Below are 10492 nucleotides of genomic sequence, written 5' to 3' on the forward strand. Positions count from 1 at the left end.
TAGATAGATAGATATATACTTTATTAATCCCCAAGGGGAAATTTGTCGTCACAGAAGCAGCACCAATAAACTAAACACACAAGAATAAAAAATTAAATATAAAAAAACAGGGATGAAAGATATAGGAGTATACAAAGTAAAATATAAAATAAAATATATATGTATATGTATAACATATATGCATACACAATACACAATACTAATGACTAATTAAATTAAATATAAAAATATTATATATATATGCAAAGATCTGCCTTTAATTCTGTACTTAATTCCAGTCTTTGGATGCTAATTTTTAATGGTTTTGTATTTAAAAAATACGGCATGGTTTAAAAGATATATTGATTTTTCCTCACGACAAATAATTGATAATAATTAATTTTATTTTGAAAGCGACCGGAGAGCAGAAGTGACGTCACTCTCGGTGGGCGGGACTACCGCTTGTAACTTCCACCAATCGCATACAGGCTCGGTCAAATATGAACATGGCGGCTCTCTGTAGTGAGTTTGGGGACCTGGTACAAATCAAGAAACAGCTCATATCGGTGATTTCGCTCTGTAAAGAAAGAGGACTTTTACACAGCGCCAAGTGGTGAGACGGGCTGTGTCCAGTCTGCTAACTAACTGCCTGTCTGTCTGCTCTGCTGCGATCATAACGGAGTGTTTATAACGGTTGTTACCAATCAGTTAACGTGAGCTAACGTTAGCTTTGCTGTTTATAAGTCTTATTAATAGTGTATCAATACAGCAGCTAATCCCACACTAATATGACTATAAATATTTGTAAATGAGCACGCGAGTATCAACGTTTACGTCACGTGACGTCGTTAATGTTATTTATGAATCGCTACATGGCCTCATGTTGGAAGCTCGTTAGATGTTGTTAATCGATGCCGATTATCAGATATAAAACGGGTTGCACACAGTTTGATTTATAAAGAAATTAACTTGGTGTTTTTATTTGCTTGTTTACTTTCCGTGGTTTCGTTTTTAGGGCATCCGAATTGGCTTTTGCTTTGGACCGCCTTCCCAAAGATGAGTTGCCGCCGTCGCATCCGTTCACTGAGGTGAGTTTGGAGTTAGTTTTCAAGACGTCATCTGAACTACCTGCCGTCCGGTTCCCCCTTGAAGCAGCTCCAGGGGTCAAAGGTCATCGTAGGTCGCGCTGTCTATCAGTATCAAACATGTACAGTCTGTCGTTTTTCCACTTTACCACTTGTGATATCTTCACTGAGGGAAATATTAAAACCAAAGTATCAATTTTGAATACGCTATTTATCTTTTGTGCACCATATTGTACACATTTCCTCAATATTCAGCCTCCAATGATCCCCCAACCCCATCGGTTCCGACCGATATTAGTGTAACTGGCCGTAAGTGGTCATTCTGGGTTCAAGCCCCGATTCACTGAACAGATAGAAGCCAAAACCAAAGCCAGGTGAGCAGAGAAGTCATTCAGTTGATTATTTAACTCTGTCTAAAGAAGGATTTAGACCAATCGTATCCTGCTTTCATCATGACGAGGTATGTAGCTTTCCATTGCTTGCGAGTCGAGTCATGTCTTGGCATTTGGCGACATGTTTCAACAGCTTAATTCAAAATATTACGCAATTGTGGTGCTGTATGAATCCCCAAAATAACAAACAAAATAAAGTTTCAGTTTCAACATCGTCATGAAACACATGTTTTTTGGTTTTCATTTCATAAATCAATCCTATTACTTTTCTAGTTTATTTTGTTTTGCCATTTCTAGTGTGGTCAATATGAAAAACACATTTTAGGATGTGTTTCAGATGCCTGAACGTTTCGTGATGATGAGGCCCGACAGATGTTGAATAATAAAGCAACAAGCTTTTTGATAATCTCCGATAATAACATTGTGTTTTTTGGCATTATTACTTAGATTAGATTAGATATTCCTTTATTAGTCCCACAGTGGGGACATTTCAGGATAACATCAGAGCATTCATAGAAAATGAAAATAAAACACAAAAACACAATAATAATACTAAATACTAAAACTAAAATAAATACTGCAGCAGTCTGAGTCATATTTATTGGAAAGCACTTGCATATCATTTCCAGTTATTTAGTTTCCTTTTGGCCTTGAATCCTAAATATGTCATTTCAGTTTTATTAAGTCTAATATATTCCATAAAACAGCTTTAGATTTTAGTAGAGGCCATTAAATGGTATATTTTACTATTTTCAGTCACAAGTATACTATAGCAGATATCATAAAAATAAATGTCAATAAAGGAGCATGTAGAATGTTTTGATCCAATATTTATGTTTTTGAACAACAATGATGGTCCTCGGTGCAAAGGAATAAACTTTATCAGGTTGTTATCTCTTCAGGTGATTTGTATACAACAAGAACAACATAGAAACAAACAAAGCAAATGCATTAAAAAGTTAAAATCACCTGTATTCCACAAGGAGGAAATAAATGATAAATGCCTTCATTCTTAGTGTTAATGGTAAAGAGTCCATCTCGCTAATAGCGAACGTTATACTGCCCCCTGGTGGCAGGTTTTTTAAATGTAAAAAGCAAATTTTTTACAAGATTACAAGTCATTTGATTATGAAATGACTCACTGAGATTAATTTCCTTTATGAAGATGATTAGGATGACTTTTCTCTTTCTCTTTTTCATTGTCTTGTATTCATATATTTTTACAGGAAGACGCACAAGACCTGGACGCTCTCACGCTGGCCAAATCCTACTTCGACCTGAAGGAGTACGACCGCGCCGCCTACTTTCTGAAAGGCTGCTGCAGCCGGAAGGCGTACTTCCTCTACATGTACTCTCGCTATCTGGTGAGATTGTGTAGACAGTTGTCACGTCCACCTCCTTGTCGAGTCTTGATTTCATGTCACTGCTTGTGAGCCACCTTGAACGTGTCCTTCTATCTCTTTAAGTCAGGCGAGAAAAAGAAGGACGATGAGACCGTGGACAGCTTGGGTGAGCACGGTGAACATTTACACTGCACTGGAAGTATTTGTGTCACCCGTCACACTAAACGTGTGTGTTGTTCCTCGTGTCGCCAGGTCCTCTGGAGAAGGGTCAGGTGCGCAACGAAGCCCTGCGAGAGCTGAGGGTGGAGCTCAGTAAGAAGCACGCTGCGGGAGAGCTGGACGGCTTCACCTTGTACCTGTGAGAGCCGTTCCTCCAACGTGCCCACACGATTCCTCAGAGGACGATAATGGACCGCTCATAAACTGCCTGTGTGTGTGTGTGTAAACAGGTACGGGGTGGTGCTACGAAAGCTCGACCTGCTGAAGGAGTCGGTGGAGGTGTTTGTGGACGCGATTCACGCACTCCCTCTTCACTGGGGAGCGTGGCTGGAGCTCAGCAACCTCGTCACCAACATCGAAATGGTAAAGACCTGGAAAAGTCCTGGAGTTTTTTAAATGGTTATTTCCACGCCTGGGAAAGTCCTGGAGTAAAAAAAAAAATACCCACAGTTTTGGAAAAGTCCTGGAAATTTATTATATTCATATCTTCATTTACGCTGAGTTTTAAATAATTATTATGTTTATATAATAACATATAACAACCCTTTTAATATATTTATATATTTTAAATAATATATATACATTTATATTTATTTATATATATATATATATACATTTATATATATATTTATATATAGCAGCATAATAATGAGCTGTTCAACAAGAAAAATAAATAATATAATACAGGGTTCGTACAGTCATGGAAAACCTGGAAAAGTCCTGACCAAGTTATATCCAGGCCTGGAAAAGCCCTGAAAAAAAATTAAATACCCAAAGTTTTTTTTAAAGTTATGGAAATATGGTTATATTCACATGTTCATTTACTAATTTAATAATGCATATGCTTTTAAAAGAAAGACGCTCTAAATATAAGCCGACATACCCTCTTAAACACTCGCATATATTTCCGCGCTGCAAGTGAACCCACCGTAACTGAAAAGACATGAATGTTTATTCTTTTAACCTAAACTATTGTCATTTAAGGTTATTTACTGTATGCTTTGGAATTCTAATTGTTAGTTTAAATATGACATTCTCTCACTATTTCATGTTTACACCGAGATAAATAAAAAAAGTGGTCTTGGAAATGTGGTTTAAAGTCCTGGACACCCATTGGTCGACGCGTGTATGACCCCTGTTACAAAGACACTTCAGGTCATTTATATGGACATACATGATTTCATCCCCCCTCCCCCTCCCCCCTGCAGCTGAAGTCCTTGTCCCTCCCAGACTGCTGGATCAAAGACTTCTTCATGGCCCACATGTACACGGAGCTGCAGATGATCAAAGAGGCGCTGCAGAAGTACCAGAACCTGATCGAGGCCGGCTTCTCCAAGAGCACCTACATCATCTCGCAGATCGCCGTCGCCTACCACAACATCAGAGGTAACCGCCGTAGAATGCGACGCACGCGGGACGATCCAAGCGGCCTCCGTTCATTTTAACGGGGGTTCGAACGGTCGTGGAAAAACCTGGAAAAGTCATGAGATTTGTAAAATGGTTATTTCAAGGTCGGAAGGGTAAAAAAAAAAATCCCAAAGTTTTTGGAAAAGTCACGGAAATGTTATATTCATTTACGCTGAGTTTTAAATAATTAATATGCTTTGAAAAGACGCTCTAAATATAAGCCGGCATACGCTCTTTCATACTCGCACATTTATATATATATATATAGCAGCATAATAATGAGATGTTCAAGCAGCAAAAAAAATTATATAATACAGGGTTTGTAGTTATGGAAAATCTGGAAAAGTCTTGACATTTTAAAATGGTTATTGAATCCCAAATGTTTTGGAAAAGTCCTGAAAATGTGTTATATTCATATGTTCATTCACGCTGAGTTTAAAATAATTAATATGCTTTTAAAAGAAAGACGCTCTAAATATAAGCCGACATACGCTCTTTCGTACTCGCACATTTTTCCGCGCTGCAAGTGAACGCACCGTAAGTGAAAAGATATGAATGTTTATTCTTTTAATCTAAACTATTGTCTCATTCATTTGAGTCATTTAAGGTTATTTACTGTATGCTTTGGAATTCTCTTTGTTAGTTTAAATACAAAATGTTCTCACTTTTTCATGTTTATACGCCGAGATTTAAAGAAATGTTTGGTCATGTGAATGTGGTTTAATGTGCCGGACACCCATTGGTCGACACGTGTGTGACCCCCGTGTTTCAGACATCGACCAGGCGCTGGCGCTCTTCAACGAGTTGCGGGAGCAGGATCCGTATCGCATCGACAACATGGACACGTTCTCCAACCTGCTCTACGTCAAAGTGAGTCGACCTTCATTTGACCCCTGGAAGTCGACTTGGAGTCGTTCAATTCAGTTCATTTTATACAGGCCAATGTCACAAATTACAAACTCCCCTCAGAGGGCTTTTCAACCTGGACACATACGACATCCCTGACCTTTGACCTCTCACATCGGATCAGGAAAAACTCCCAAGAAATAGAAAAAACTTTCACAGGGAAAAAAGTGAAGAACCCTTCAGGAGAGCAACAGAGGAGGACCCCCCCCCCCCTCTCCAGGATGGAGAGAATAATATACGTCATGTGTACAATACATGCAACTCTTCACCTTAACCCTCCTGTTACCTTTCGGGTCAATTTGACCCCAGGCTGTTTTTCACTGTGTCAAACATTTTAGAAATATCAACCTTTTTATATATTTAAAGGGCTATTTAGGTAGTCAACAAACAAACATAAAGTACCTCACACTTAAACTTGGGAAACAATATAAATTCTAATAATTTTCTGGAGGTTTTGATTGCTAGGGTCAAATTGACCCCGAGGGTAAAATATGTTAGTAACTTTATCTCATACTTATATTCATCTTTTTACTTATCGTCTGTTGTCCATCGTTGTATCCTGTTGCACCGCCCGCCGTGACGCATTCCTCGTATTTGAACATTTCCACGGCAACGAAACGGTTGTGATTCTGATGGTAAAGAGCAATGCTGAATCCAAAATATACGTCTCTCATTTTATTGCATTTCTTTTCCTCCCTGTCGCGCCACACAGACCATGAAGCCAGAGCTGAGCTACTTGGCCCACAACCTGGTGGACATCGACAAGTACAGGGTGGAGACGTGCTGCGTCATCGGTAGGGAGAGCCAATCGGATTCATCGGCCGAAGAATACGTGAAATGCGTCGTAACTTGTCACAACTTGTTTGTGTTTTTGACGTGCTGACAGCTTCTCAGGCGCATTGGCTCTAGAGTTCAACTCCCTCGTTCAGAAGGACAGTGGGTTGTGTCGCAGGTTGTGTAGTAAGTTGTGCGTCTCTCCCACAGGGAACTATTACAGCCTGCGCTCTCAGCACGAGAAGGCGGCGCTGTACTTCCAGCGCGCCCTCAAGCTGAACCCGCGCTGCCTCGGCGCCTGGACCCTCATGGGCCACGAGTACATGGAGATGAAGAACACGTCGGCCGCCATCCAGGCCTACAGGTCAGTCTGGAGCCGGAGGAGGGAGAGAGAGGGAGGGAGAGAGGGAGGGAGAGGGAGAGAGAGGGAGAGAGAGGGAGATAGAGGGAGAGGGAGGGAGAGAGAGGGAGATAGAGGGAGAGGGAGGAGAGAGGGAGAGAGAGAGAGGAGAGGAGAGGAGAGAGAGAGGAGGGAGGGAGAGAGAGAGGGAGGAGAGAGAGAGGAGAGAGAGGAGGGAGGAGAGAGAGAGGGAGGGAGAGAGAGAGGGAGGGAGAGAGGGAGAGGGAGAGGGAGCGAGAGAGAGAGGGGGAGGGAGAGGGAGAGGGAGAGAGAGAGAGGGAGAGGGAGGGGGGAGGGAGAGAGAGGGAGGGAGATAGAGGGACTCCGGGTGTCGTAGCTCCGCCCTTCAGGCCTCCTCCTCATGCTCCGTTCTTACCGCCGTGTGAAGGACTCGTAGCGGCCGTGTTGTCGCTGTGGGTCGACTCCTTGTTTATCCTCTATGTAAATAACCGTTTACCTTTTCAAAATAAAAGTCAGATTCATCTATTAGAGAGTGACATAAAGCCTCTAGTGTCAAACTCACGTTCACCGTGGGCCAAATCGGCATCATGGCCGCCCTCTTAAAGGGCCGGAAGCACTTTATAAACTCCTCGAACATGTTGTTAAATAACTCTTTACATTTGATTATTTTTTATTTGAGTGAAGAAATATTGTACATCAGGAAGTGTCTCTAATATTACAACATAAATCCATTTAATCTTAAACTTTCAAAATAAAAGCACAGGATATTTTTCAATTTCTTTAAGAAAAGGTGATCGCGTGTCTTTAAAGCCGCCAGGGGACACATAAAGCGATGCGGCGGGCCGGATTCATCATAAAATGATACAACCTGCATAAAAACTAATTTAAAATACATTCAAATACAACGTTGACGTGTGTCAAGAGGCTCAGACACGCAGGCGGTTGTATCTGGTCATTTTTCAAAATCAAACATCTTTTCCAGCTTGATAATCAAAAAAAAAATGTTGGAATCATTCTTTCTGTGCGACCCGGTACCAAGTGACCCATGGACCGGTACCGGGCCACGGCCCGTTGTTTGGGGACCGCTGCTTCGCGCGGCTGTGGAAGGTCCGGCAAGAACACCACAGAAGAACTAACAACGGAAACGATTATGAGAGCGCTTATTATTTTGGGTTGCCTGTTTTGTATCTGCCTTCATTGGTTTTGACGTATGTCTGATGATATTGTATCGTATGAAGAATCTATCGAGGTTTTATGTTACTTTCTCTCTAATAGATAAATCAGACTTTTATTTTGAAAAGGTTAAAAAAAAAATCGCATTTTTCTTTTTACGGACTCAGTTTAATTGATCTCTCGTGACCCAAAGGATGAAAATAAAAGGAATCCTTTCCCCGTTGGTACGTTTCAGGCCTCTTCCTCCGCGTTGTGATGTAACTCGTTTATTTCCAGGCACGCCATCGAAGTGAACAAGCGGGACTACCGCGCCTGGTACGGCCTCGGCCAGACGTACGAGATCCTCAAGATGCCTTTTTACTGTTTGTACTATTATCGGAAGGCTCACCAGCTCAGGTAAAAAAAATATGCGTTTGATATTTTGTATCGGATAGAATTAAAACAATACAAACCGAACGCTGAATATTAATCTAGTGTGGTTCCCCGTAGGCCCAACGACTCGCGCATGTTGGTCGCGCTCGGGGAAAGCTACGAAAAGCTGTCGCAGCAGGTGGAAGCCAAGAAGGTACGCGAGTGCGATTCCCCGGTGTGTGTGTGTGTGTGTGTGTCAGTCACACACATTCATTCAGCTTTCTGACGTTTTTAATCTATTCTATGTGCGTCCAGTGCTACTGGAGAGCGTACTCTGTGGGCGACGTCGAGAAGATGGCTCTCCTGAAGTTGGCAAAGTAAGTGTCAATTTGTCCCGAAAAACACAACAACGAGGTGCTAAAAAAAAGGAAAAAATAGTTTACGTCACATTTTCTTTTAATTAATTGGTTAATGAGTTAATTGAATCTGGCTGCTTGGCCTCCCTCCTCTGAAGGCTCCACGAGCAGCTGACGGAGTCGGACGACGCGGCCAAGTCCTACATGCTTTACATCCAGGACATCTTCTCTTGTGGGGTAACGTTTCACTTTAAAGATACCAGAATACAACATGCAGAAACTCTCCCGTCTACACGCGTGTGGAGTTTTTTATTTCAATTATTTTATTATATGATAAAAGACAATATTTAGACATAACACTGAGAGGACGATGAAACAGTGGACAAAACATCATAAAGGCAGAGTATTGAGATAAAGAAATAAATACAAATGCATGTGTGCTTTTCTGTGTGTGTGCGTGAGATTTTATTTACTTTATTTTATTTGATTTATTTTATTAGGCAAGGAAGGAAAAAAATGAATTAAGATGAATTAACTAATCAATAAGACGAGTAGTGTCATGTTTGTAAAAACATGGTGAATGATGACACGATGTCGTGGTGTTCTGTTGTGTTGTAAATAACATGTATGTGTGTGTGTAGTTTTAACGTGCGCCCGTAATCTCGGCCTCTTGGTAACAATTAATTAAGTATTTTTAAAGGTGATTTTGAACTTTGACCTTTAAAAAAAAAAAAAAAATTGTTGGTACGACATTTCTTCCTTTTTGTTATTACATACAACTATACTATAATATTATTATTTATTACTTCACTTTTTTTACAGTTTGATAGCATACTATGATATTAACTAGTGGTTCTGATCCGGTGTCGTGGTCCCAGGAGCAGCTGGAGCACGCGGAGGTGAGCACGGCGCTGCGCTACCTGGGTCAGTACTACTTCAAGAACAAGCTGTACGACGAAGCGTCGCTCTGCGCGCAGCGCTGCTGCGACTACAACGACGTGAGTACGCCACCGGGTTCTGGTTCTGGTTCTGGAGAAGCAGGAGGAGATTTACATGTTTTAGGGGGCAGTTTTTCCCCCACTGACTGAAATCCAGGAGCATTTAAACAAGAAATTGGGGGCATTTTTTTAAAACTTGTGAAATAACAACATTTGTTAAAAAAAAAAAAATACTTATTTAGGTTTACAGTATATGAGCTATTGTCATAACAATGTCAATAATAAGACTGTTAGGCAGTAATAAGACTATTGGGCAGTAATAAGACGACTAGGCAGTAGTCTACAGGTTAAGTGTTTTCTGAGATTTTTTTAAACAAAAAACATCAATCAGATAATCATATTTAATATTATTCTTATTTCTTGGTTTATTTATTATAATATATATTTTTTAATTATAACTTTTTATTTATTTATTTTTAATAATAATATTATATTTATTGATTTTGTGTGTGTTCCTACCTAGTACAGGCAGTAGAGATGGGACACACAACAAAAACGCTATTAAATTATTAAGATCAATATAAGAGGACATTCTGGGGCATCTGTTGCCCCCCTCGTGATATCAGGGCCGACATCATTTTTGGGGGCAGTTTTGCCCTTCTGTATTTCCGACGTAAAAGTAACACTAACTGGGGTCTGTGTTCCTGTCTGGTTCCTGTCTGTGGTGTGTTCCGGTCTGTCTGTGGTTCCTGTCTGTGGTCGTAGGCCCGCGAGGAGGGGAAGGCTCTCCTGAGGCAGATCTCGCAGGTCAGGGATCAGACGGAGACGCCGTCGGCGGATCTGTTCGCGCCGCTGTCGGACGCCAACACGCCGGTGAGGAGGGTGTCGCCCCTCAACCTCATCTCCTTCACGCCCTGACACGCCGCCCTCCGATTGGCTGGCTCTCACATGGACTATATGATTGAGGGGTGGACAACGGCGTCTTTGGGAGGATGTGCTTGTGTGGATGTGTAGATTTGTTAATGATATTAAAATATACTTGGTTTGTACTTTTTTTTAAAATTTTTTAATCCAGATCATTTCAGTTATATTCTGCAGATTTAAAACCACCTGGAGCTCTTAAACATTAAGGTCTGTTGGTCTGAGGTAAATCTGGAAAATCTCAATAATTTCTAAATTGTGCATCGATTCAGTCAAATATTAATTGT

General features: G+C 40.9%; 1 protein-coding gene across 1 annotated transcript; it reads left to right on the plus strand.

The window, feature by feature from the left end:
* Positions 1-479: 479 nt before the first annotated feature.
* cdc23 (CDC23 (cell division cycle 23, yeast, homolog)) lies at positions 480-10333 on the plus strand. The gene is made up of 16 exons (XM_056439776.1): positions 480-592; positions 995-1067; positions 2683-2820; positions 2923-2965; positions 3052-3157; positions 3249-3381; positions 4227-4404; positions 5198-5295; positions 6044-6125; positions 6316-6469; positions 7916-8035; positions 8129-8204; positions 8306-8367; positions 8505-8583; positions 9225-9344; positions 10050-10333. The coding sequence occupies exons 1-16, from the start codon at positions 480-482 to the stop codon at positions 10200-10202; spliced, it is 1728 nt and encodes a 575-aa protein (XP_056295751.1). The 3' UTR covers positions 10203-10333.
* Positions 10334-10492: the final 159 nt, after the last annotated feature.

This window comes from Pseudoliparis swirei, chromosome 3, assembly GCF_029220125.1.
Source record: "Pseudoliparis swirei isolate HS2019 ecotype Mariana Trench chromosome 3, NWPU_hadal_v1, whole genome shotgun sequence".
Taxonomy (NCBI): Eukaryota; Metazoa; Chordata; class Actinopteri; order Perciformes; family Liparidae; genus Pseudoliparis; species Pseudoliparis swirei.

Excerpts from the sequence above, each read along its gene's own strand:
- cdc23 (XM_056439776.1), top strand. The coding sequence starts at position 480 with ATGAACATGGCGGCTCTCTGTAGTGAGTTTGGGGACCTGGTACAAATC. Across the intron at positions 593-994 it reads CTTTTACACAGCGCCAAGTG|GGCATCCGAATTGGCTTTTG; the intron begins GTGAGACGGGCT and ends TTTCGTTTTTAG. Across the intron at positions 3,382-4,226 it reads TCGTCACCAACATCGAAATG|CTGAAGTCCTTGTCCCTCCC; the intron begins GTAAAGACCTGG and ends TCCCCCCTGCAG.